General features: G+C 45.7%; 4 protein-coding genes and 1 long non-coding RNA gene across 6 annotated transcripts; 4 read left to right on the top strand and 1 right to left on the bottom strand.

The window, feature by feature from the left end:
- The first annotated feature begins 884 nt into the window (after nt 1–884).
- LOC136356915 (uncharacterized) lies at nt 885–2,245 on the top strand. The gene is made up of 3 exons (XR_010741937.1): nt 885–1,108; nt 1,199–1,330; nt 1,394–2,245. It is a non-coding gene; the product is annotated as an uncharacterized lncRNA (long non-coding RNA).
- Nucleotides 2,246–3,043: 798 nt separating this feature from the next.
- On the top strand, nt 3,044–6,758 carry LOC4342078 (basic leucine zipper 19). Of its 2 annotated transcripts, none has more exons than XM_015787020.3 (3): nt 3,044–3,279; nt 3,488–4,320; nt 6,366–6,758. In XM_015787020.3, exon 2 carries the CDS (start codon nt 3,500–3,502, stop codon nt 4,316–4,318), a length of 819 nt encoding a protein of 272 aa, XP_015642506.1. In that variant the 5' UTR covers nt 3,044–3,279; nt 3,488–3,499; the 3' UTR covers nt 4,319–4,320; nt 6,366–6,758. The 2 variants fall into 2 exon arrangements, with proteins under 2 accessions (XP_015642506.1, XP_015642505.1); XM_015787019.3 differs by having other exon boundaries at nt 3,469–4,320.
- A 2,024-nt stretch (nt 6,759–8,782) lies between these two features.
- LOC4342077 (endoplasmin homolog) lies at nt 8,783–14,713 on the top strand. The gene is made up of 15 exons (XM_015787016.2): nt 8,783–8,928; nt 9,630–9,750; nt 9,836–9,989; nt 10,535–10,615; nt 10,707–10,818; nt 10,966–11,092; nt 11,207–11,345; nt 11,781–11,907; nt 11,996–12,177; nt 12,278–12,493; nt 12,576–12,741; nt 12,818–12,956; nt 13,039–13,189; nt 13,768–14,172; nt 14,279–14,713. Exons 1-15 carry the CDS (start codon nt 8,859–8,861, stop codon nt 14,525–14,527), a joined length of 2,439 nt encoding a protein of 812 aa, XP_015642502.1. The 5' UTR covers nt 8,783–8,858; the 3' UTR covers nt 14,528–14,713.
- Nucleotides 14,714–15,987: 1,274 nt separating this feature from the next.
- Nucleotides 15,988–17,424, bottom strand: LOC136357054 (uncharacterized). The gene is made up of 2 exons (XM_066311784.1): nt 16,613–17,424; nt 15,988–16,507 (listed from the first exon to the last, which is right to left on the bottom strand). The coding sequence occupies exons 1-2, from the start codon at nt 17,422–17,424 to the stop codon at nt 15,988–15,990; spliced, it is 1,332 nt and encodes a 443-aa protein (XP_066167881.1).
- A 4,035-nt stretch (nt 17,425–21,459) lies between these two features.
- On the top strand, nt 21,460–24,595 carry LOC136356914 (uncharacterized). The gene is made up of 5 exons (XM_066311491.1): nt 21,460–21,677; nt 21,894–22,776; nt 23,418–23,697; nt 23,834–24,270; nt 24,374–24,595. Exons 1-5 carry the CDS (start codon nt 21,460–21,462, stop codon nt 24,464–24,466), a joined length of 1,911 nt encoding a protein of 636 aa, XP_066167588.1. The 3' UTR covers nt 24,467–24,595.
- Nucleotides 24,596–27,955: the final 3,360 nt, after the last annotated feature.

The following is a 27,955-nucleotide window of genomic DNA, read 5'->3' as shown; positions in this document are numbered from 1 at the left end:
GGGGTTAGTGCAACTTCGCTGCGTTATAAGTTTATCAGTCCTCTTCTTTTTTTTTCCTTCACATAACATGTCTAATTCCGATCATGTTTATTGCAGCGTCGTTACGCTCACGTCCAGGTGAGACGTGGTTACCCGGACTTCGTGTTCGAGTTTGACCGTCTCCAGCCGAGCGACGTCATCTGGGAGCCGTACACAGAAGAGGCCGTCGCTGCGAGAGCACCGCTAGGACTTTCGTCCTTGTGCACACGCGACCAGGCTTACTGGCTCACCATCCTGCCGATGGTGTTCGACATTTTCGTTGAGCCTCACTGCCCGCAGCGTGTGATGAGACAGTTCGGACTTAGGCAGGTGTTTCCGGGCAACGTGCAGCCGACCGTCCCCCCTGCCGACCACTCGTGAGTTCGGATTGTTCATTTCTAAATTTTTATGATAATTACATCATCGAGCCATACAATTTACCTCTCTTCACAGGTTGACTCGACGGGGACAGCTAGCAGGCGCACTTTGGGCTCCACGTGTACAGCAGTACGTTGACGACTGGGTGTTAGCTACAGAGGAGGTGATCAACGAGCTCTTCCCACACACGGAGGAGAACTACCGTGACTACCTTCGCTGGTACCTTCCTCGCACTCGTGCGCGTGTGACCTTCACTCCAGACGCCCCAGAGCCGCACGTTGCCGCTGTCACGGACGCGTATCCCACGCACCGTGACCGAGACTACTTCGTGGCGGTACGTCCAATTTGTATTACTTCCAACAATTATGTCATTTATCTTGCATAATATAGGACAACTACTGAATTTTTTATTTCCATCTTGCATAGGCTGATGCGGCACGGGATATCAGTGCCGATATCACCGCAGTCCAGGTGAGGTTGAGTAGAGGTTTGCACTTGACTGACGTTGAGCAGAGGTCGACCTTCGACCGGATGCAGGAGAAGATGCGTGCGGTCATGCGCGTCTTCTCCTGTCGCAGCGCCGTGGACGTCGTACCTCCAGCTGGTCCGGTACACCCACGGCCTCGCGGTCCTACCGTCGGAGCAGGACCTCGTTTGTCTTCGAGCGCCCCTAGCTTCGGAGCAGTGCGACCTACAGCACCGGTTTCGCACGGTACAGTTCAGCCTAGATATTAGTTCTTTTTTGTTTCAGCTTTTGCACGAATGTGTCACCATTTTTTAACTGCACGTTTCCTCATCGCAGGACCTCGTATGCCTTCGAGCGCGTTCGCAGGCACGACCGGCGCTTCCGCGAGCTCCGCAGGGGCGTTCGCCACCTCTTCGGGCGCGTTCGCCAGCTCTTCCTCTCACGGAGCGTCGATCCCTCGCCCACACGGTACTTAAGATTTTATTAATACTGTTAAATACCTGTACGAAACTGATGGTCCTTGTCCAGCAGGATTTGCAGCCGGGATCTTCGGTACTGGGGCCTCTTCGTCTCACGCCGGTAGGACTGGTCCTACTAGCCAGTTCTACGACGACGACTTGCACGGTGCAGACCACCAGGACGTACTAGGCTCCTCTCAGCTTGGAGGAGCTCCAGAGGCGCACACTCAGGAGCAGCCAGAGGTCACACCTGTACAGGCAGGACGGGTTGGCCGTGCCGTACCCCCGGACCGACTCACGTACTCCCAGGGGCACATTAGGGCGCAGGGTAGGAGGGACAGGGGTAAGAGGCCTCGTCAGTAGTGTTCTACCTCTTCAGTCCTTATGTGACCGTTTCTTTTGGCTTACAAACTTGTAAAGCAGTACTACTTTTGCTATTACTACTGCAGTACTACTTGTGTTTGTCTCGTCTACGTAGTTCTTTTCATTCGTATGGTGCTTGAACAACTTATGCTCACAACAACACACTTTCGGCGCTTCACGGTAGTGCCATATCCAGTAGCGCGCACAGTCCACAACAGCACACATGAAAAGCGGCAGCTCGAGTTATCACTATCAACTTTCGGCGCTGCCTGTTGACATAAAGTGAATCACGCCCACGCGTGATCGTCTTGTCACATCTAATGAATAATGTATCTCATTGAGTTCACATATATTGCAGTGAAAACGACGCTATATAATTGACAATCTGAAGGCAACCTCTTCATATCTTCTTTCCCACTACCACACCACACACGAAAATGGAAGCCTATTAATTGGTAATACGTAATCTAGAATTGAGATTATGTACAACATTCTTCACTACAATTTTACATTTTGGCAGCAAACCAAATATGATCAAATGCAATTTTACCTTACCAAATATTTGGTAGTGCCAAAACTTGCTTATATTTTGGCATTAACAAAATATTTGTACGGTAACATTCCAAATATGCCCTAAAAAATAATAAAATTGTATTTTACCAGTCTTGGAGATTTTAATCTTGTATAGTTTTCAATATAAAAAGATTTGATAACTATTGATATTTATATAAAAAAAATATAGAGCACGGTACAAAATCGCCCTCCCCCAGGGCGGCAAGGGGGCCGCCTGCAAAATTTCATGCCCCCTCGCCGCCCATTTGCAGGCGGCCCCCCGCACAGTGCAAAATCGCCCTAGCGGAGGGCGGCAAGGGGGCCGCCTGCAAAATTCCATGCCCCCCCTCGCCGCCCATTTGCAGGCGGCCCCCCGCACAGTAGAAAATCGCCCTCGCGGAGGGCGGCAAGGGGGCCGCCTGCAAATTTCGTTGACGGCCGTCGCCCGAGAGCGAACGGCCGTCTGCCACGTCATTTTCGCCGCCCTCTGGGAGGGCGATTTTTAAAATCGCCCTCCCAGAGGGCGGTAGGCGACTATTTCCGTTAATTTTCAAAATGGAAAATTATTTTTGTAAAACTTTTAATAAAAAAAATTATAAATAAAAAAAATTCCTTGACGAGAAGGGCACCATCGTGATCAATCATCTGTCTGGTGGGCCCACCACCATAGACTCGGGAGGCCCAAGTTGATCCCAAGCCGCACGATCAAAGCCGATGCGCGTCATGATTGGATTTTTGCCCTTTGCCCCTGCCCCCTCGCTCCTCGTGGTGGGGTGCACATGACACGACTGCTTCCGCGTTTCTTCTCGGCGACGCACCCCACACACGCACACACACACCTCCATTCGCTCCCCGCCACACAACACGAGAAACCCCCCACCCTTCGCTCGCCGCCGCCGCCGCCGCCTTCCGCCGCCTCGAACCGGACCAACCAACGACGGCTCGCTTCCCTCCGAGGCGGTAGGCCACCTCCTCCCGGCGGCTCCCCCATCTGGCCGCCCGGCGCCGAGCTGGGGATCCATCCGCCCGCGATTCCTCTCGCCGGTAACGACTCCCTATCTTCGCTGCTTGGATTTGCGAACGACAGAATCGAATCCAGATATATCTCTCTCGGTTGAATCCCCGTCGCGTTTTAGTCATCATCATTCGTATCGTAGGTAGGGAGGATTTAGGAGGAGTAGGGGTTCCGAGTCAACAATTTTTGGTGTGTAATCGTGGTGACTTTGTGACCAGGTTTGCTCTCCATTGCCAGCTGCCGGTGGCCATGGATGACGGGGACCTCGATTTCTCCAACCCGGACACATTCCTCTGCCCGGCCGTCGGTGGTGCTGACCCCGACGGCAGCTGCTCCATGGACAGCTATTTCGACGACATCCTCAAGGATACGGAGCACCATGCATGCACCCACACCCACACCTGCAACCCGCCTGTGCATGACCTCTCACACACCCACACCTGCGTCCATGTCCACACCAAGATCGTCTCCGCCCCATCCGACACTCCGTCGGATGCTGCCGAGACCGCCGAGTCCCCGACGGAGAACAATGCCTCCAAGAAGCGGCCGTCGGGTAACCGTGCCGCTGTGAGGAAGTACAGGGAGAAGAAGAAAGCTCACACTGCCTCGCTGGAGGAGGAGGTTGTTCATTTGAGGGCTCTAAACCAGCAGCTCATGAAGAAGCTCCAGAACCATGCCACGCTCGAGGCAGAGGTATCCAGGCTGCGGTGCCTGCTCGTTGATATTAGAGGAAGGATTGAAGGGGAGATTGGGGCTTTTCCTTATCAGAGGCCAGTGAAGAACATCGATTTGGTTTCTAGTGTTGATCAGGGAAGTTATCTTGGTGGTGCCCAGGTTATGAACTCCTGTGACTTTCGATGTGCCGACCAGATGTATTGCAGTCCAGGGATGCAGGTGAGAACAATGGGCGAGGATGGCGCTGTGAGTGGTCAGGTGTTGGGGCAAGGTGCCTGTGATATTGCCAGTATCCAATGCCAAGGTGCAAAATCTGGATCTGCAAAGCTCCCAGTCTGTGGGGCTATGGGTACGATGCCTGTCGGCTGTATGCCAAATTCTGAAAAGAAATGAAGGTCAGTTATGTTTCCTTTCTGTTTTTGCCAATTTCATGTACTGCTTCTAACTATATATATCTAACATACTAAATGCTAGCTGCTACCTTTTGCCTTCGTTTCAGCATGGTTAAATCCTAGTATAGATGTAGACTAGCTATATCTGTCTAAAACACTAATTTGGCTACCAGCTACTGCTATTCAGTATGGCAACCTCATAATCTTCTGTTATCTATGGCCTTCTAAAAAAGATTATGACTAGCTTGGTTAGTTCTCTTTTCCTTGATTTACAAACTAAATGCTTGTAAGAAGAGTCAACGTAGGATAAAATTTCATGCTCCAGAGCATGGTTATTACGGCATCCCTAAGGCAGTAAGGCGCTGCCAGGGTGTAAGGCGTCCACTCCGCCTTACGAGAAAGCTAGAGGAGAAAGGGCAAAAACAAGTGATAAACCCATCCTAGAGAAGCGGCGGCAGCAATAATCCGTAGTCATGAAGAGCGGAGGCAGCAGGGGAAGGGAGGGGAAGGGGGAGGAACAAAAAGATCTGACTAGGATATCACCGTTGCCGTCGTCCCCAACTGCTGGCGTTGCCCAGATCCAGCACGAGCAATGACAAGGAGCGGCAGCAGCAAGGGAAGAGAGAGTGGATGGAGGGGATAGAGGCGGCAGCCGGGGCAAGGGAGCGGAGGCGAGCAAGCGGCGGAGAAACAGGTGACGACGGGATTGGGGATTGGGATGGGTAGATAAAATATCTGTTGCCATCTTCCATTTTAGTCCTTGGAATATGTAAATGTCATGAAAAAGCCTTCCATTTTAGTCCTGGACTCTGCAATTATTATGAAAAAGTCCTTTATTTCCTTTTTTTTTTCACTGCGTAAGGCGTGACCTTAAGGCATAAGGCATGATGAGGGTTCCTTAGGTTTCCTTTAGCGCCTTAATAACCATGCTCCAGAGCCATTATTCTGAAGTTTAGTTCATCCGCTGCAGTCTATTATCTTGTATTGGTATTTTGATGTAGTGAAATGACAGCTGATCTGGACTGAAATGTTTTGTTTTTTTTCTTGGGGAAAGGGGAGGGGGTGGGTGGGGTGGTTGTTTCATCTTGTCGAGACAGTGATAGAATGCTAAACACATGTTCTTTTTGCTGGATATCTATGACCTCTTTGAATGCACTATATATCTGACTGATAAAAAAATCAATAATCAATAGCCTATGCACTGTATAGCATATTTTTCTGGTGAAAGAAACATGTTGATTTTGTTCTGCTGCTAAGCAAGTAGCAATGTGTTACTTGTGCGCTTATGCTTCATCAAATTAATGATTTATAAAAAAAACACTTCGTACAAACACCATATGCTTCCTCTACATCATTGATATTGTACCTATTACCTAAGCATTCAAGATGCTACCTGCATGCTTTGTTGATTGCATAGTATATTCTCCAGAAATGATAATTTGGAATCAGGACGTACATCTTCTAGACATTTACTTTACCAGTGTGTGCCTGATTCATGGTTTTTTAGCCTGATACCCACGAAAATAGGTCCATGCAATACTACCTCCAGTTCTGTTGTTAGGAGAGATCATTGTTCATAGAAGCATAATGTTAGCACCACTAACTTTTGGAGAATATGGAGAATCCCTTTTCACGTTCTTCATTTCTATGAAGAGCTAATTCTGATAATGTGATTGTCACTTCAACCATTATTCATATACGACAGGAAGTGCTTTTAGCTTTTTAGGTAGTGGCAAGCTATTCCATGATATATGTCAACCTGTTTTTGTGGAGTTTTACCTCCACAATTTGTGAATGAATGTAACTCTTGCTCATCTCTGGTCATGAAACTGAAATCAATAAAACTGTGATTGCTAATTTTCTCTTGATAGTCCTTGGTTGTATGTATATCCATACTTGTTTCACAGGGTTGTGTTGTGCACAGCCAGTTTTATTTATTGTCCTTTTGTGGTAATTTATCTTACTAACCTCAGGAGCTTATATTTTTAGTAATGGTGAGAAATTAAGGTTCAGAACTCAGAGTAACACATGCTACTTTCTCTTTTCAGGATCCCCATCGCCAAGACTTCAAGTCAGGGCATTCAAGAAACATCGCATAAATTGCTAGCGTCTATCTCTAGGAATGTGTGTGATTCTGTCGCCGATGATGCTTCCACAGTGCCTGAGGCGATTTAAGTTCGTTAGCTATGAAGCTATCAGTATGTCCTCTAGTTTGCTTAGCTTTCCCTCCGTTTTTTTCTTGATGTTGGAAATGGACAATATTGCTGCTAGTGACTCCCAAATGCTCCCTGATAAAAAACTTAAAGATTCAGCATCATTGTTTTATGCCAGGATACATGTCCAGATTTGGCTAGGCCTCAAGTTTTGATGTGAATCTCTTGTAAATACATCATGTATGAAATCTTTGTAGTAACATGGATTCAATCATTGTTTGGATGTTCCATCGATTTTTTAATTAATCAATATGTTGCGTTACTTGGGTCTAGTCGTATGCATATGCAGGAGCATCAGTTTGAGCCAGGAAATATTGTACATTTTTTGGTACACAGTCGCAATATGGACTTAGACTAAGTTTAATAGTATAGCCAACTACTAGCTTTAAAATTTGACATCTCATTTGTAGCTAATCCAATAGCCTAATGTATACTACATCATTAATATTTGGTCACCTCATGTACAAACATCATTAATATTTGGTCACCTCATGTACAAACACTATTTTGGAGTCTTTGCTGCAGCAAATCTATAGACCGTTTTCATCTCTTTTTCTCCTTTACACGTGCTTATAGCTTTCGGATAGGTGTTCTATCCAGTATCCACTGAATAATTCAGATCAAATGAAACATAAATTAAACTGTTTCATCTGGAACTTTTGACAAATTTTCTACAAAATTCATGTGTCCAAATGGGTAGCAGTTCTATACTCAAAAGCTTGTTGCATTTACTGGAACTATTTCTCATGAACTTTTCATCACAATCTTCAGGCTTTTGATTGCGGTAAATCTAATTGGAGAGGCCTCTCCAATTATTCTTAACCAGAGACACCCACGTGCTAGTACTTTAGAAGTTTTTGTTGCTATTAATCCATTGAGCAAGTAGTGGAAATATCCCTATCATCTATGCTTCAAATAAAATTTTCTCTTAAATTACTCATCCGATTTACAATCCGATTACACCGTTGTGTTCGTAATAATTAAATCTTTACAACAAGATCTCACATGATTATATTTTGATGAAAAATCACAAATTACTTTTATGATATGTCTAAATTACTTTTAGATTTCACTAAGTTACTTCTTATACATATAAAAGTAAATTCAGTAAAGCCTAAAACTAATTTACATATATATTGTATAAATAACTTATAAAAAAGAAAGTAACTTTAATTATATATAGTTACTTTTATATTTGATTAAAATACTTCCTATGCATTCATAATGCTATGAGGTGATTACTTTTATTATTATTTTAGTTAATTCCATAATTTGTGCTGGTTAATTTAATTTCTAGATATAGTCATGATTTTATCTCTACAACGGATTTACTTTAAATGACATGCTAAAGTTACCTTCGTTTTGTTCTAAGTTACTTCTATAATATATGTAACTTACTTTTAGGTTTTATTGAATTTACTTTTATGTATCTAGGAAGTAACTTAGTGAAATCTAAAAGTAATTTAGACATATCATAAAAGTAATTTGTGATTTTTCATCAAAATATAATTATGTGAGATATTGTTGTAAAGATTTAATTGTTACGAACACAACGGTGTAATCGGATCGTAGATCGGATGAGTAGTTTAAAAGAAAATTGTATTTGAAGTATAGGTGGATGATGCCTCTTATAGATGAAGTGGTAGACAAACCAGTTACCATTAGCTGTGTAGTTACGTCTTTTGATTGCTGTGCAGAACTGCAGATGCATAGTACACTTCACTGTCCATTTAGTCCTGAGTTTCGAAGCTTGTGAGGCCCAACAATGTGAAAAGCCCAGCGAGAAAATAGCGTCCAAAGCACGGCCTGACCAGTCATAGGTCAACAGCCGTTGACTGACAGGTGGGGCCCGGACCCGCACGTTATACTTTCTGGCCCCACCTTGAGCTAATTACTTCATCCACTAAGCACGCCCGCACCGAACTTTCTAGCACATCCAGAGCCTCATCGACGTCGATGTCCCGGCCACGCACCAATCATATCCCGCCACGTGTCCGGCCCTTCAGGCACGCACGGGATCCCAGCCCTCCGAACCCCAGGTTCCCCGCATCGGACGGCAGAGACCACCCCCTCGCTCTCGCTCCACGTCAAGCTCGCCGCGCCGCCCAGTAAAATACTGCCACGTGGAGGACGCGCCACCCGAGCCGTCCGATCTTCCACGTGGCGCGATCGCCCCCGCGTGGACCGGGCGCACGGGGTCTCCGGGTGTGAGCGATTTAAAGAAGAGGGCATTCGCCTCCTTCTTCCTCCTCGAGTCGAGCCGCGGCGAGGCGACGAACTCATCACCTCCACTCTCTGCTGCAACACGAGTGAATCGGAGGCGGCACGATGCGCAAGTGGGCGCTCTCCTCCGCGCTCCTCCTCCTCCTCCTCCTCCTCACCACACTCCCCGATCCAGGCATGTCTCTGTCTGCCCCCGCCGCCGGAGGCGTTGTCTGATTTTTCGCGATTTTTTGGGTGTTTTTCTGTGGGAGTATAGTGAATTTTAGGTTGGAACTCTGTGATCCGTTAGCTCCGGAGGCGACCAGTACAGATTCGATCTCACTTGGTCACCCTTTGATTGACTCTGCTGTGATTATTTGGTGCCACTACTTCGAGTAAGGGAGTGAGATGTGATGACTGATGAATTGGTAGTTTTTTTTTTTTTTGAAATAGTGCTCATAGTTGTCTGATCCGTTTGTGTGGACGTGACTTGTGCTTTGTGCGATCTCTGGTGGTGATTCTAGTCTGATTTTTGTTTTAGATCTCGCTTGTTGGGTTCGCGGCCACTTCGATCTGTTGTAATGGTAGGGTTTATTGCGATTTCGAGATTTAGCTAGTTCTAGATCCGTAATCTGCTATTGCGCACCGTAATTTTGTCCGCAATAGGGCTCATTATATGCGGGGTTTAAATAGGGTTTAGTCCTGAGAGTAATAATACATCTGTATCAAGTCAGTTCAGTGTAAATCTAGTGCTGATTGTTGTTGATCTAGCGCCCCCAACTTACTGATCTTAGTGATTTTTAAAGGCTTCTCAAGTCTAATTCACACACATTGCTCTACCGCAAGTCAACACATGATTCAAATTATTATTCGGTTCTGACCCTTCCTGTACTGCAGCTAAGAAGCTCCAAGTCAATGCTGATGACAGCACTGATGAGTTAGTTGATCCGCCGAAGGTAGAGGAGAAGATTGGTGGTGTTCCCCATGGCCTGTCCACGGACTCTGAGGTTGTTCAGAGGTGTGCACGATCTTCTGATCAATGCTGATCGTTTCCATCTTATTGTGTTGTTGATATCTGTATGAGCAATATGGAATGTGTGCAGGGAGGCTGAGTCAATCTCGAGGAAGACCCTCAGGAGCTCAGCGGAGAAATTTGAGTTCCAGGCTGAGGTGTCCAGACTCATGGACATCATCATCAACTCACTCTACAGCAACAAGGACATTTTCCTGAGGGAGCTCATCTCCAATGCTTCTGATGTATGTAGTTGTATTGCATTTTGACTCCCTTTTTAGGGCCTATTCAGAACACAGGAAAAGGAAAAACACAGGATAGGAAAAACGTAGGAATATGAAAGGAAATCACGTTGAAAACATAGGATTGAAAAACGCAGGAATATAAAAGTTGAGAGCATTCGGTTTACAGGAAAGGAAATAAAAAGTAATCGAGGAGTAATCTGTATACTGTATTTATTATCTACCGCTATCTTGCTTATCCCGTCTGTCTTGCTTATTATCTAGTGGCTGTTTTATTGCTTGATTGGCTTGATTCTGTCAAAGGGAATGAAACAAGAGATTGGAGTGGATGGAATTTTCCTCCGTTTTTCCTGTGGAATCAGCAGCAAAGGATTTTTTCCTACAGTTTTCCCATAACCACTTTTTATGATCCGAACGATAGGATAGGAAAAAATCCCATGTGAACAGTATTCCTATGAAATTCCCGGGAAAAGCCTCCAATCCAAATGAGCCCTTAAGGTTATTAGTAGATGCTAGGAATTTAATGTGTGCTTTTTTTTTATGTGTAGGCTTTGGACAAGATTAGGTTCCTGGCTCTCACTGATAAGGAGGTTTTGGGCGAAGGTGACACTGCTAAGCTTGAAATCCAGGTATATTAAACTTCGTAGCTGATAGTCTTTTTTGTGTGGTATATCTTGTTTTGGAAATTGACTTCATGGCATCTGCTGTGGGCACGTGTAGATTAAGCTGGATAAGGAGAAGAAGATTCTCTCCATTCGGGATAGGGGTATTGGTATGACCAAGGAAGATCTCATTAAGAACCTTGGGACCATTGCCAAATCTGGAACTTCAGGTATTACTCCTTTGTACTGATTTCTCTTAAAGTTATGTGTATTCTCTTGCTAAAACTTTAGTATTATCTATTTGTTTGTAAAGAGAATTTTACCAAGTGCCATTTAACTTAAACTTGAGTGATACCAATTCCTTGAAATTTTTGCAGCTTTTGTGGAAAAGATGCAGACTGGGGGTGACCTCAATCTCATTGGGCAATTCGGTGTTGGTTTCTATTCAGTATACTTGGTTGCTGACTATGTTGAAGTGATCAGCAAGCACAATGACGACAAACAGTAAGACACCACTGAAATACAGCGGCTACATATTGTGTTTTTGGTTCATCTTCTTTTCCTTCACTGGCATGACAACCTACTTCATGTTCTGCTGTTGCACTTTTTCTCTGATAGGCATGTCTGGGAGTCCAAAGCTGATGGATCATTCGCTATCTCTGAGGATACATGGAATGAACCCCTGGGCCGTGGAACTGAAATAAGACTGCACCTCCGAGATGAAGCCAAGGAGTACGTGGAAGAAGACAAGCTAAAGGTATTACCATCATTACTGTCAATTGGCTTCATGCTGTGACATCAAATATGCGATATGCACATGATAGTGGTACTTGGTGTCTGCATTGTCTCTGTGCTTTATGCTTGTCACCTCGGAATGTGGATGTAGCTTTGCTGCAAGCTTCGGATAGGAATTGTCATTTCGCTTGTTTGCATATATGGCTTATGGTTAGGGTTGTTCAACAGCTTTTTTAGCATGAATTGCTGCCTTTGGTTGAAACCTAGTCTGTATAACTAGTAGGGACAAGAGACCTTTTCATTAGCCCTGAATGTCATTGCTTACAAGGAAGTTTAGCATTACCTTTTTGTAAATTCATTTTGCTGCATAGTCTGGCAAATTTCTGTTGAATAGCTGCTATTGAGACATTATACAAAGAAAATAACTTACTATCTTGAACATTTCATGGTCTTGCAGGATTTGGTGAAGAAGTACTCTGAGTTCATCAATTTCCCCATTTACTTGTGGGCAACCAAGGAGGTTGATGTGGAAGTGCCAGCTGATGAGGATGAGTCAAGTGAATCAAGTGAAGAAGAGGAATCATGTAAGTTTTCAGTTTATGTTTTTATATCTTTTAGATGATACGTAAGTTATTTGCACATAAGTGCTAACATATTAGCTTTTCTTGGCAGCCCCTGAGTCTACAGAGGAAGAAGAGACAGAAGAGAGTGAAGAGAAGAAGCCCAAGACAAAGACAGTAAAGGAAACCACTACTGAGTGGGAGCTTCTGAATGATGTGAAGGCTATATGGCTTCGTAGCCCTAAGGAGGTTACTGAAGAAGAATACACAAAGTTTTACCACTCACTTGCTAAGGTACACAGACTGCAGTGATGAATTTACAGGAGCATAACATTTTATGTAAGCCTTGCAGAAGAAAGCAAGTAACCTCATTTAATATCAAATTATTTTGTAGGACTTTGGTGATGACAAGCCCTTGTCTTGGAGCCACTTCACTGCTGAGGGAGATGTTGAGTTCAAAGCTTTGCTCTTTGTTCCTCCCAAGGCTCCACATGATCTCTATGAGAGTTACTACAACTCTAACAAGTCAAACCTTAAGTTGTATGTTAGAAGGGTTTTCATCTCTGATGAATTTGATGAGCTTCTTCCGAAGTATCTCAGCTTTTTGAAGGTACTAGATTACTATTTCATGAACGACACGGTATTCCATTCATTGACTTATGCAGCCTAAACCTATAAGCTATTATCTGTAGGGTCTCGTCGACTCGGACACATTGCCTCTCAATGTATCACGAGAAATGCTCCAACAACATAGCAGCCTGAAGACCATCAAGAAGAAACTAATCCGCAAAGCTCTTGACATGATTAGAAAACTTGCTGAGGAAGATCCTGATGAGTACAGCAACAAAGATAAGACAGGTAACAAGTTCTCTGTGGATCACAGGTCATATACTGTTATTTATGATGTAATTCTCACATAATCTTCTGTACTCAGATGAAGAAAAAAGTGCAATGGAGGAGAAAAAGGGCCAGTATGCCAAGTTCTGGAATGAGTTTGGAAAATCAGTCAAGTTGGGCATCATTGAAGACGCAACTAACAGGAACCGTCTTGCAAAGCTTCTGAGATTTGAAAGGTTTGTCTTCTATTCTAATGTCCACTAATTGCTGTAGTTATATATGCGAGGGATAATAGAACTGAGTTTTTATCTGTTTCAGTACCAAGTCGGAAGGCAAACTTGCCTCTCTTGATGAGTACATTTCAAGGATGAAGCCAGGGCAGAAGGACATCTTTTACATTACCGGAAGCAGCAAGGAACAATTAGAGAAATCACCGTTCCTTGAGAGGCTAACCAAAAAGAACTACGAGGTGTGTTACCGAGAGGCCTCATTTTTTTACAGTATCTTATGTCATGCATTCTATGTTTTTTTTTTTTGAAAAGAATGTATTCTATGGTTTCTCCTTATGGTTTTTAATATTACACATTCATCGCATTGTTGTACTGTGGTATTTCTACTCATGTCTATTTACTCCCTCAAAAATAAGTAGGTTGATTTCTGGAATTGTTAGGCTTAGTGTTAGATTTACCCATTCAAGATTGCATAGGTCTATATGCCAAAGATTTTTGACTCAGGAATCATGAATCTAATGGACCATAACCCTGCACCGAGGTCACTGTACTATGTTTCAATACGTGTAATGGTACATATTATTTCTGATGTACCTTAGTTTTACCATCCTCTATATCGTTGATAAACCTCCACACTCCTCCGCTTTTAACCTAAAAATTGCTATGTAGTATGAATGAGGGTAAAATCACAGGTTTGCAGAACTTCATTCAGAAGCCGGGTACTGCACCACATTTATTGCTTTTTTATGAGCTCCTCCAATAGAATTACTCTGGATCCCTGGAGCTTAACTAATACTTTTGTTATCTTTTGTTGCAGGTTATCTACTTCACTGACCCTGTTGACGAGTACTTGATGCAATACCTCATGGACTACGAGGACAAGAAGTTCCAGAACGTCTCCAAGGAGGGTCTCAAACTCGGCAAGGACTCTAAGCTCAAGGACCTCAAGGAGTCCTTCAAGGAGCTGACCGACTGGTGGAAGAAGGCTCTTGACACCGAGAGCGTGGACTCGGTGAAGATCAGCAACCGGCTGAGCGACACCCCCTGCGTGGTGGTGACATCCAAGTACGGGTGGAGCGCCAACATGGAGAAGATCATGCAGTCACAGACCCTCTCGGATGCCAGCAAGCAGGCGTACATGCGCGGCAAGAGGGTACTCGAGATCAACCCCAGGCACCCCATCATCAAGGAACTCCGTGACAAGGTCGCCCAGGACAGCGAGGTACTGAAGCTTATTAGATCGACAAAAACCTCACTAATATTTATCATTTCTTTGCTTCCAAATACGTCGAAAAAAAAACTTATGGTTTTGTGCAATCTTGATGCAGAGCGAGAGCTTGAAGCAGACGGCGAAGCTGGTGTACCAGACGGCCCTCATGGAGAGCGGCTTCAACCTTCCTGATCCCAAGGACTTCGCCTCCAGCATCTACAGGTCGGTGCAGAAGAGCCTTGACCTGAGCCCCGACGCGGCCGTGGAAGAGGAAGAGGAGGTCGAGGAGGCCGAGGTTGAAGAGAAGGAATCATCCAACATCAAGGAGGAGGCGGAGCCGTCGTCGTATGATAAGGACGAGCTGTAGTGATGTGTCGCCACCAACTGTTGTTTTTTTATCTAGCTCTTGTGTTAGGTTGTTTAAAAATGTGATGGTTTCGAGGGACGTCCATTTTTCCATGCGAAAATGCATAGTACCATGATACGGGGATTTTGTCGATGTACGTAGTTTGTGATACTCTAGTTCAAATTAATGGCCGTCTAATTTCGATCATCCAGAGCTGCCATGTTCATTAGTTTAACCGTTGTGCCCTGTCCATGTCGGGAATACTACCTTATTTCATGACGTGATTATTCAGGGAACGGACTTAACTCGACTACTGCTAATGATCAACTCCTGTTAAAAATGGCATCAATCTGAACATTTCCAAAATCTTAACTCGACTACTGCTAATGATCAACTCCTGTGACTTTGGGATGGTACGTCGCCACAGTATCCTGAGTCACGTCAGAGGAGCACAGTATCCTGAGTCACGCGTTACAGTAGAAAAGGCGTAGTATTGAAATATACTGTTCAAAGTTACTGTTTGGATATTATTGTAACATAATGTAGCAATCGATCTCGTTTGTTCGCTGCAGATCGAACGGCTAAAAATATCCCAAGTCAGAGTACTGTGCATGTGCATCTCTGACGGATCTCATTCCCCCGTCTTATCTTATCTCAGGTTGTAGCGTATGGAAGAGGAGGTTGAAGCACCACCGCAGCATCAGCGGTGTACTCAGACTTAGGCGGTCAGGTTGTCACCATCTTTACGGATACAAGATCTCCCCGAGATAACTCCATTTGCTTTAACGTCCAGTTCTTGCCCTAAAGATTAATGTTTCATGCCTATAGTGTTTGCCGCCGCATGAAACTGGGAAACAGAAAATACGATACTTTGCTGTATTTATCTTTGCAAAATATGTTGGCTGGGAGCTTTAAGGCTCAGTTCAGCACCCCAGGTTCCCAACCCAAATATCCCGCACGGAAAACGGAGCAATCCATTAGCACGTGATTAATTAAGTATTAGCTATTTTTTTTAAAAATAGATTAATTTGATTTTTTAAGCAACTTTCGTATATAAATTTTTTACAAAAACACACCGTTTAGTAGTTTGAAAAACGTGCGCACGGAAAATGAGAGAGAGGAGTTGGGAACCTAGGTGCCGAACACACCCTTAGGGCAAGTACAACCGTGTAGACAGCTTGCTGTCTTTTTACACAAATAGACAGCTTAAACAGACAGCTTATACAATGGGTTGTTGGTTTGGCTGTCTGTGGAGTGTTTAATTCATCCTTTGACACACAAATCATGATGATCTAGTGTATAATTGATCTTTGTAGTCATTTTATTGCATACATAAGACAATGCACAGTACATTTAAATATTCCGCATGACTTGTAAACTAAACATGTATATAATAATTATATATATTTATATATGAAATGATCTTAGAAATACATGATGTGAGATAATAATAAAGTCACCATTTCATTGGACACATGGCTCTAACCTCCTCTTGGCCCATATCGCTGCCATATGTGCTCAACTAAATCATTCTTGAGCTGTCGATGTGTAGAGGCAGCCCGGATAGCCGAGTTTCTGTTAAGCACGTCGACAAAGCATGGATTAGGATTGTCATTTGTTTGCACTTCCGGTGGTAGGACAATGGTTGCACTTGGATTTTCATTCAAATCCAATGGGATTTTAACCAAATCCTTTTCATCTTCCACTATCATATTATGGAGGATAACGCAAGCTTGCATTATATTAACAACATCATTCCTTTTCCACAACCGTGCTGGACGGTTGACAATATCAAAACGGGATTGCAACACGCCAAATGCACACTCGACATCCTTTCTGGCCCCTTCTTGTCGTTGTGCATATAATTTATGTTTCTCCGTTTGAGGTTTTCTTATTGTCTTCACGAAGGCAGCCCACTCGGGATATATTCCATCGGCAAGATAATACCCCGTGTCATACTGCGTTCCATTTACAGTATAACTCACTCGGGGGGCTTCTCCTTTAATCGCATGAATGAACAATGGTGACTTGTTTAACACTTGGATATCATTTTGAGACCCGGCGTTGCCAAAAAAAGCATGCCATATACGAAGGTCCCGAGATGCTACCGCTTCAAGGATCATTGTAGGTTTACCTTTGAAACCATTGATAAACATTCCTGCCCAACCTTTTGGACAATTCTTCCATTGCCAATGCATACAATCAATACTTCCTATCATGCCTGGAAAGCCACGAGCTTCATTCTCTTGTAAAATTTTTTCTAGTTCATCACTTGTCGGAGGACGCAAGTACTCGCTACCAAAACATTCAATTATTCCTACGGCAAATTTTCCCAAACATTCCAAAGAAGTGCTCGCTGCAATCTTGAGTACCTCATCTAGTGCGTCCGCTGGTGTGCCATATCCTAGCATTCGAATAGCAGCGGTGCACTTTTGGAGAGGTGAGTGGCTATCTCGACCTGTTGCATCAACTCTTTGGGTAAAAAATTGATCCCAGTTAGACAGGGCATTGACAATTCGAAGAAACAAAGGCTTATTCATCCGAAACCTCCTCCGAAACTGCTCATCAGTATAGATAGGATTTGCTGAAAAATAATTAGCAACTAAATCTTCATGTCCCTTTTCTCTTGGCCTAGGTATGTACCTTCTAGGTCCACTTTGACGCTGGCGACGACGAGGTGGACCAGAAGAAGATCCTTCGATTTTGGCCTTCAATTTATCGCCAATCTTCCTTCGAAATGATTCCATTATTTCATCTTCGGCGAGAAAATCTTCAAGTGTATATACTTCCGCTGGATCGATTTCTTCAAGGACAGTATCTTCATCGCCTCCATCTCCACCAGAGGCGAAGAACTCGCCACCAGACCCCTCATCGTCGCCACCAGGATGCTCGCCACCAGAGGCACCAGAGGCCTCCATCGCCACAATTGTGATGCATACAAGTCACAGAGCAGTTGATTTTATATACAAATGCATACACGGCATTGCCTTATCATTTCACATTCCATTTCACATCATATCAGTTCACATTGCAATGACCCATCAGTTCACATTCCATTGACACGTTTCAGTTCACAAAAAACAGTTCACAATAGCCAAAAAAAAAACAATCCCAGAAACAGAACATAGCAAAACAGAGACTACTTCCAATTAGCAATTGATGTGCTCCTGGATTCCAAAACATAGCAAAACAGAGACTAGTTCATATTCTTTGACCTTCAGTCCAATCTCCAGAAGCTGCATTGCCTTCTCACCCCTTACAGTAACATAGCAAGCAATCTTCTCCAAGACCTGCAAAAGTACTAGGTCCCAATTACAGAATTTAGGATAGACAAATAGTAAATATGAGCAGAATTGATAGAACATAGCAAAATAACATGCAGATATATAACATTGATAACATGCAGGAAAATTGATAGAACATAGCAAAATTCAGACAAGTTAGGCTAGACAGAGAAGTAAACATGAAACTCACCTCAATTATCAGTAAATAATTTCTTCTTCAAAAACTTCAATGTATTTCCATGGTCAACCTTCTCTTCATCGGACATCAGACTTGTGTCAACTACAAGAAGGCGGTTATATGTCTCATACATCCTAGCTTCAACCTCTAATTTTCTTGCCTCTCTTTGCACCTTTGCTGCCTCCATTTGCTCCTTTGCTGCAAGATGGGAAATCTTTGTTTGTTCGATCTTCTCGGATGATAGCTTCTGTTGTATTTCCAATACTTTCAGCCTATTTGCATTCTGTTCATTCTGGAGTTTACTAAATTTGTCTAGCTCCTCAAGATCAATATGGTCCACCTCCTTACTTTGGGCATATTGTAGTTTTTTAGCTCTTTTTTGCCCCATTGGTCTTGGCTGTTCATCAAGTTCATCTACATATAAAGGGCTACTATCCTCTCCTTCCTTCTCCTTGCCTAACCCCTTTGTTGCTATTCTTTTTCTTGCTGCTTTCAGGCCATTGTTGTATGTGATCCACTTTGCTTCAGTTTTAACTGTGTTCCATACTTCCATCAACACAAAAGGACCTAGATTGAGTTTCTCATTGTCTTTTATATAGAATACATGGGCCTTCTCAATCCACATTTGATCATTATAGCCACTTGTATAAATCATTCTAGCCTTCAACCAAGCACTATGGAAAAGGTCAGTCCACTTATTTACCTTATGAAAGCGGTCCTTGATTTGCTTGGCATTTCTTCTCCTATGACTTGGTGTAGTCTCATTGTAAGTAGCCTCAACATCAGTCCAATATTGTTCATTCTTCCTATCAGCACCAACGGTTGAGTCCGTTGAATTGAGCAGCCAAGAGCTCATCTGTAAATGTTAATTAGCATATATTATCACTTGGACTGTTATGGTAAGTAAAAAAACTATAAACACAGTGAATTTACAGTGAGACTCACCATCCTAACATCTTCTTCTTGAGTCCAAAAGATTCTTTTCTCAGTCCTAGGTGTCTCATCACCACTGTCAACATTAACATATGTATTGTCCCTAGCTGAAATAGGAGTCGAGTAATCATCTTCTGACTGATTTTGGTCTCCAACAAAATTAAATTGTTGAGACAAGTTAGGCTGGATCAAGTTTATGAAGCCTCCAAGAGGTGTTGCATTGTTTCCCCTGCCATATTTTACACATATATATGAGCAATGAAAGCAACTAGGGACTAATGTTATGTGTAAAAGTAGGAACTAATGTTTGTTTCAGTGCTTCATCCTCTTTGATGTTATACAGTGGATAAAAACTAGTTACATAGCTTTATTAAACTATCAAAGAAATCTGCACCAGTGCAATCAATCTTTGCATCAACCACAATACTGAAACTCATGACAGTGTATCCCAAATCTTGTATAAGCGAGGGAAGTGCAAATAACATCTAAAATTAATTCCTAGCCATATGATTCCCATCATTGAGCTCATCACAGAAGCAAAGTTCAGAGATAGTACCATGTTGCAGGATCTGAAGATTAAGAACTCCATGGTTGACCACTAGGGCTTTGGCCGGCGTTGCCGAAGAAGCCGCCGGCACTGCCGTTGAAGAAGCAGCTGCCGTCGGTGAAGGAGCTTGGTGGTGGACTAGCCGCGCCATATCTCGAACTCCGGTGCTCTGGCACACGCGCCGCCAACCCTGAACTGCTCTGCTCCGGCACCATCGACGCCGCCCGAGCTCCTCCCTGGGCCTTCCGCATCGGCGCCGCCGCACCCTTTCGAGATTGCGATGCAGCTGGCTTGCGCATCTGAGCCGCATCCAACTTCAGCATATCTTGCGCCGCCGCCGCCGCCTCCTTCCGTGCCTGCCGCGACATGGTGGCCAAATCGAAATAGGGTTGGATGGGGAACGCAGGGGGGGCTATTTCAACACGCGCGAGAGAGATTTTGGCGGGCGAGGAAGGCGCGAACCTGTTCCGCGCGCGAGAGAGCTGATCCCGTGCAGCTGATCCCGCGCCTCCGTCGCCTCCCCGCATCGCGTCGTACAATGGGCTTCATCGCCGTCGCTTCGCCTGGAAGCACGCGCTGGCCTCGTCGACGAACGAGACGACGGATGGGCCGAAGCGAGCGCCGTGCGGGGGGGTTTTCGCAAAAAAACAGTGCATGTCGACGGGTCTCGCTGAACCGTTGTACTTGCCCTTAGATATTGCCTGAAGCCTACTTCCTTTTATGCGTGTGTGTTTTGGGCACTTTGTTTTCTGACAGCTTCAAACTAGGGTTCAACCCTTCAAAATACTAGGTGAAACCCCGCGCATTGCTGCGAGAATTCAGTATGATAACAATAAAAAAAATAACGTGTAAGATAGCTAGATAACATCAGATTAAGTAAATTAATGTGGTTTATGATAATTTAAATTTAAATAGTATATAGAATGGTAATTCATTCGTAAAAAGTAAGGTGGTATGACTTTATGGAAGAAGAAAAGTAGGGAGATAGTTTGGACCGCAGATTAATCATCTAAAGGCTAAAAATAATTGATGTGATATGACTTAATTAGAGAAAAAAAGGAGAGAGATAATTTGGACCATAGATTAATCATTTAAGCACTAACTAAGTGAGGATGACTTATATAAGTATATAGGATATCATAAAATATAATAAAGATATACATTAAAACATTATGTGAATTATGTTGGATGATAATTTAATATGTTTATATTTGAAAAGCTTTTAAATTATAAAAACTATGAAGATATAGCATGTTTGCATGATGTTTAAATGTGATGATTGTTAGTGGATGATGATGTGGCATCTTGTTAATTAGTGAATGATGATGTGGCATCTTGTCAGTGGATGATGATGTGGCATCTTTGCATGTTAAGCTTAAGGAGTTAGTGGGGGATAACTTTATAGTAAGACAGGATGCCTATCGAGCCATCGCGAACCTGAGCGGCCTACCTCTATGCTCGGGTCACCGACATGTGGGACCCACTTGTCAGCTCCATCTCCTTCCGACCTGTCCGTCCCATCTATCTACTCTACTAGCTTGCCATCATTCATGGCGGACATGCGCCGGTTTCTTCTCGCTGGTAGCGCATTGAAGCCTCTCCGCAGGTAACAAAGATGCTACTAGATGGATTTCTTGATTGCCGATCGAATCTCTATCCTTCCCGATCGATTCGAGTCGGGTTCAAAATATGATAAACCCTATCCCTTGTTAAGTTGTTGTTACACTCTGTCCAGGTTTCTCCCTTCCCCGTCTCTCCTCTACTGCTACTGCTAACCTGCGTCTCCCTCGCTCCCCCTGCAGCGTATGGAATGGAGTATCCGACGACCACCAAGGTGAGGAGGTTGGAGCACCACCGCAGTGTCAGCGACTCACTCAGGCCGCCGCCATCTTTCCAGATACAAGACCTCCCTGAGGTAAAACTCTAAATTGGGGCGCCGGGGGAGACGATCTGGCACAGGCGTGGTGTCCGTCAGGGGGATCCTATCTCCCCTATGATCTTCATCCTCGCCATGGATTCTCTGAGCTCCCTCTTTGTTAAGGTAGAAGAGTTGGGGCTCCTCCAGCCGCTGGGGATCCCTCACTGGGTCTCCCTCTATGCTGATGACGTGGTCGCTTTCGTCAGGCCGACGGTTGCCGATTTGGAGGCCGCCACAACAGTGCCGCGCATCTTTGGCGAAGCTTCCGGTCTCCACACGAACTTCAACAAATGTTCGGCGCTTCCGATCAGGTGCTCGGATGATGACCTCTCCTTGATTCAATCGGCGCTTCCATGTCCGCTAGCTTCGTTTCCTTGCACATACCTCGGCCTGCCTCTTTCCATCTTCCGCCTCAAGAAGGAGGACCTGCAGCCGTTTGTCGACAAGATCGCTCGCTGGCTCCCGCACTAGCAATATGATCTTATGTCTCCAACCGGTCGCATCACCATGGTCAATTCGGTCTTAAGCTCGATTCCAATCTATTTGCTGATTGCCCTTGATGCACCCAAGTGGGTAATTAAAGGAATTGACAAGATAAGGAGGGGTTTTCTTTGGGCCGGCAAAGTCAGTACCCATGGTGGCAAGTGTCGGGTCGCATGGGGTGGTGTTTGTGCTCCAAAATGCTACGGCGGGTTGGGGGTACCGGATTTGGATCGCATGGGCATCGCCTTAAGATCGAGATGGGTCTGGTTGCAGCGCACTTCGCCGGATAAGCCATGGCACGGCCTCAACATCCCGGTTTCCTTGAACGAGCGAAACTTTGCGACGGCTTCAACAGTCTGCGTTCTGGGCAATGGGGAGTCCATTCTTTTTTGGGAAGACATTTGGCTAGAGGGTTCCTCCATTCGCTGCATTGCTCCGGCTGTTTGGGCGGCTGTCCCGGCACGTCTTCGCCGTCGCAGGACGGTCGCCGAGGCCCTTCAAGACAGGAGATGGATTAGAGACTGCACAGGGGCGCTGGGTTTGCAGGCTATTCTTGAGTACCTTCAGCTCTGGAGCATCCTGAGGTCCTCTGTGCGGCTCTCTGACCACCCCGACTCTTTTATTTGGAAGTGGGAAGCATCGGGAGTCTACTCTTCGCGTTCGGCATACCGGGCACTCTTTCTAGGTAGGGTTCCTTTCCAATCCGAACCCATCTGGAAGACCTTCGCCCCCCCTCCCCGAGATGCCGGTTCTTTGCCTGGTTGGTCACAAAAAGGCGCTACTAGACGGCGGACCGCCTGCGTTCTAGGGGGTTGCCTCACCCGGATAGATGTGTCCTTTGTGATCAACATGAAGAGACTATTGATCACATCTTGGTCGCTTGCCCAGAGTCTCGCCAACTTTGATGGGCTGTCCTTTCCAGCATTGGTCTACCGCAGTGTCTCCCCCTGAATGAAGACTCCTTTTATCTCTGGCTTTGCAACTCCCGCCTTAAAGTGGGAGCGGCTAGCAGAAGGGGATTTGACACAATTGCAACTCTAACTGCATGGACAATCTGGAAAGAGAGAAACAATAGGGTTTTCAACTCTCAGCAAAGGCCCTGGTCAGAGATAGCCCGAGCTATGGCGGCGGAAGCAACTCTCTGGCGGTTGACACATGCGGTGCTACCGGTGCTAATCATTTAGGTCTTGGTTTAGGTCGTTTCCATATGCTGGCGTGAGAATAGGCTTAAGATCTTTGGGTCCTTCTCCTATCTTCCCGTCCCCCTCTTATTTTCTTGTTTGGGTTCGTGTAAATACTCTTTATTTCTCTTAATACAAAGATGCGCATCTTGCGTATTCCCAAAAAAAACTCTAAATTTCCCTGACTTCTCTCTATCCGGGGTAAAAAAAAAAGTTCATTTTTTCCCCTATCATCTATCAACACCTGCCATGCCTTGCCTGCCTGTGTGATTTTTCACATAGATGAAACATTGGGCCTTATTGCACGGATGAGTTCTATTATTATAGAATCAAAGCACCTACAAATTGATTGAGCATGCCTTCGTTTGTTTTCTCTTGTAATGACAGGATATTCAGCAGCTTATAGTATCTTTTATGCCACTCAGAGATGCGGCTAGAGCGAGCCTTGTGTCAAGAAACTGGAGAATGCTCTGGACATGCCACCCTAATCTGTGCTTTGATGGCACCAAGCAGGAGCCTACTGATGAGGGTACTCTCAAAATTGACCGATGGTACTTCTCTAAGACAGTAAATCATGTTGTCCGACGCCACAAGGGAATAGGGTTAAATAAGTTCAGCATCAACTGTGACCTCAACAAGGATGAATTCAAACATATCGATGGCAAAGGTTATAGATGTTAACCTACAATCTCGGCACAGAAACAGATGGCCAACACGGAAACATCTGCTAGAAGATGTTTACCACTTCTCACTTGATGCTTTGGATGCTAAGCATGACCCTGCTCTTGAGTCTTTGTTCCTAGCTGTTGTATTAATAGAGGTACATCCAAATATTTCTGGTTTTACCATGCTCAAAAGGCTCGCGCTGCAGTATGTAAAAATAGTGGGGGATCTTCCAGACTTGCTGTCACGATGTTCTCTTCTTGAGGACTTGGATATCAGTGTGTGCACTGGCGTGGGTGATTTGGTAATACCATGCCAACTTGACAAGCTTCAACATCTGCGGATTTGGGGTACGGAGGTGCAGATGATTGAATTTCATGTTTCCTGTCTTACGCGTTTTGGGTATAGAGGGGAGGCAATCTCAATCATGCTTCATGGTTGCCCAAAATCAGTGAAGGCAACAATCGTATTTCTTGAACTTAATCAACTTGACCATGTGTTCACTGTGCTTCCAAGTGCTTTACCTGTCAAGGAGCTTAGCTTGGATTTACATATGTACGACTATGACCTAGGACAGGTTTGTCCCTTTGTTCCAAGGAATTCATCTTTTGGTTTGCCTTTTTGTATATTTGTTTGCTTGCTTGGTAGACTGCCTTACCATTTGTTTGGTTGTCTTTCAGGTTCATACATTGACAAGACCACTGTGGAGATTATGGGTATCCCATATCTACACGGCGATGGTATTCGAACTGGGTACAGGATACCTAATGTAGATAGAATATCTTATCTGTATCTCGGGTTTGTTTCTTAACTTGTGTATCAAGGAAACACCCTGAGACTTAGTCGGTTACGACTGTATTTTACCTTTATCTTCATATTCCGTTAGGAATATAGATTATCTTTTGTAATCCGGACTCCTTCCAAGATATAAGGGGGGTCCGGGCGCCTCTAGGGGCATATGCTGATTTTTCCCGAATCATACAATCAATAATACACTCGGCGGATTCATCCCCGGACAGGAGTAGGGTATTACTTCTTTTATAAGAAGGCCTGAACCTGTATAAATCCTTTGTCTCCAAACCCATACACTTTCCAAGCTTGATAGCCACCCCCTTTTATTATTGTCGAAATCTAGTTTCGACAGTTGGCGCGCCAGGTAGGGGTAGCGTCAAGCTTTTCGCCGATCAGTGCAATGGGTTCCGTCACCGGCATCGACGACCTCGTCTTCCCACCCGGGCAGACGTTTCGGTTCGGCAGCCTCGACTTCGTCACCAACAACTTCGGCAAGATTTCTCTCCTTGACTCGGAATCAGACCAGTCGGGAGAGAATCGACTTCCAGTTCCGTTTGGATTCCCAAACGCGGCAGAAAGTTGCTTCAAGACCATCTCGATCGAGTCGGCTTCAAACCACTCGGCCGAGATCGCATCTACTCCAACAACGCCAGATCAAGACGATGAGCCTTACCCATCGATCTTGATGCAGCTCCCTGACGATTCGGCAGCCGTCTCCACCACCACGCCGTCTCCATCCCGTAGGCCTAGGCGGAAGTCGGTCTTAACACCGATTTCGCCTAGCTTCAGGGAAGTCGGCGTCATCCTCCAACCACTCGGCACGGTTTCAACGGACCAACTGGATGGCTACTACAGCTCTCCCACCGTCGACTCACGTCCCACCGAAATCGTGGAATACGATGAGTTCGGTTCTCGCTACTACGACGACGTGGATCTTGACGACTTCGACGGAAGCCTAGAAGACAACTACACTCCTCTTTTCTTCGGCGTCTTTATGGCCGACAATGAAACGGAGGAGCAGCGCCAAGCCCGGGAAGCCGAAGCACGTTGCGAGACCGAGCGCCGCCGACTGGAGCAGGAGCGCCAAGCACAAGAGCAAGAGCGACTACGCCGGGAGCAGCAGGAGCATGAGCGGAACGCGAAGGAGGCTGAAGACCGACGGCAGCGAACCTTGGAAGCTGGGCGCCGAGCGCGTGATCTCATCGGCCAGCAAGATGTTGAAGGGATACCGGTTTTCCGTACCCCTCAGCAGAATGCGGTTGCCGCGATCACCCTCCTCGACACCCTCCTCAAGGAAAACGAGCACAACCAATCTGATCATGTCGTCAACATCCTGAACCAGACCAAGACCATGATTGCGGCCTCGGTTCCAGTTAACTCCGAAAGCGTCCACACGCCGACTGGTAGCCGAGTTCCACACTTCCGATCTCAGGACTACCGTCATCCAAGCCTCAGCATCACCGGCGCAGGATCCAATCGCAGGAGCAGGGGTCACGACGAGCGGTCCGCGCACTCGCCTCCCGACTACCGTGGGGAGCGCCGAGTAGAACGGCCACGTTCACCGCCTCGTCGCCGCCCCATCGATCTTCGCGACACAATCATGCAGCGCCGAGCAGCTCGAGGCCGTCACCACTCGCCAGACCGCTACGACGACGACCTTGATGGGGTAGCAGCCTTCACCGACGACCTGCGTCGAGTGGATTGGCCAGCCGGCTTCAAACCGACTGGAATAGAGAAGTACGACGGTACCACTAACCCAGAATCGTGGCTTACCGTCTACGGTCTCGCAATCCGCGCAGCAGGAGGTGACAACAAGGCCATGGCGAACTATTTACCAGTGGCTTTAGCGGATTCCGCCCGATCTTGGCTCCATGGATTGCCCCGTGGTACAATTGGATCTTGGGCCGAACTACGCGACCACTTCATCGCCAACTTCCAAGGCACCTTCGAGCGTCCCGGCACGCAATATGATCTTTACAACGTCATTCAGAAGTCCGGAGAATCCCTTCGAGATTACATCCGGCGATTTTCTGAACAACGTAACAAGATCTCCGACATCACCGACGACGTCATCATCGCCGCATTCACCAAAGGGATTCGCCACGAAGAATTGGTCGGCAAATTTGGGCGCAAACCTCCCAGAACAGTCAAGCTCATGTTTGAAAAAGCCAACGAGTACGCCAAAGCCGAAGACGCCGTCACCGCATCGAAGCAGTCGGGTCCCAGTTGGAAGCCGAAAAATACGCCGGCTACGGGAGGAGGTGGAAGTAACAATCATAAGGACCGCAAGCGTAAGCCTGAGGAACTTGTTGCAACCGCCGCTCACTCTTCTCGACAGCGTTCGCGCGTCAACACCTTCGACAAGATTATGAACTCCCAATGCCCGCATCATCCAAACTCCAACCACGTGGCCAAAGAGTGCTTCATCTACAAGCAGTTCGCGGAGCAGTACACCAAGTCTACTCGGAAGAACTCCGACGAGGAACAAAGCACGTCAAGGAAGAAGGACGACGGCGACACCCCGGCTGGATTTCAAGACCACCGCAAAGAGCTCAACCATATTTTCGGCGGCCCCATGGCTTATGAGTCTAAACGGAAGCAGAAGTTGACTGAACGGGAGATCAACGCTGTTCAGCCCGACACGCCCCAATATCTTCGATGGTCAGAGATTGCAATCAAGTTTGACCGCTCGGATCATCCTGACCGAGTGGTCCACCCGGGGCGGTACCCCCTGGTACTAGACCCAGTAGTCCGCAACGTCAAGCTTCGCAGAACCCTCATTGATGGCGGCAGTGCGCTCAATATCCTCTTCGCCAAGACTTTGGATGATATGCAGATCCCTCGCTCCGAGTTAAAATCAAGCAATGCGCCTTTTCATGGAGTAATTCCAGGATTATCCGCAACTCCACTCGGCCAGATCACTCTTCCGGTCACTTTTGGCACTCGGGAAAACTTCCGCACAGAGAATATCAGCTTTGAAGTTGCCGATTTCGAGACAGCATACCATGCCATACTCGGACGCCCGGCGTTAGCCAAGTTCATGGCCGTCCCGCACTACACGTACATGATGATGAAGATGCCTGGTCCCCGAGGAGTCCTAACCCTACGGAGCGACATCAAGCAAGCTGTCACATGCGACAAGGAGAGTTGCGACATGGCCCAAACCCGCGAGATAGTGTCTGCCCGAGAGGAAATCCGACTGGCTGCAACCACGGTGAGCGAAGGAGAAGTGCCCGCTGCCAAGATTTCAAAAAGTGGGGAAGCCGAAGCCGAGACTAAAAAGATTCCCTTAGATCCTTCTGATCCTACTAAAACTGCTGTAATAGGCGCCGAGTTAGATTGTAAATAGGAAAGCGCGCTCATCACCTTTCTTCAAAATAATAAAGATATCTTTGCGTGGAAACCTTCGGATATGCCCGGTATTCCCAGAGAGGTGATTGAGCACTCCTTACATGTCAAAGAAGATGCCA

Source organism: Oryza sativa, chromosome 6, assembly GCF_034140825.1.
Source record: "Oryza sativa Japonica Group chromosome 6, ASM3414082v1".
Taxonomy (NCBI): Eukaryota; Viridiplantae; Streptophyta; class Magnoliopsida; order Poales; family Poaceae; genus Oryza; species Oryza sativa.
The sequence above is the reverse complement of the archived record's forward strand: the minus strand, read 5'-3'. Positions and strand labels throughout refer to the sequence as shown.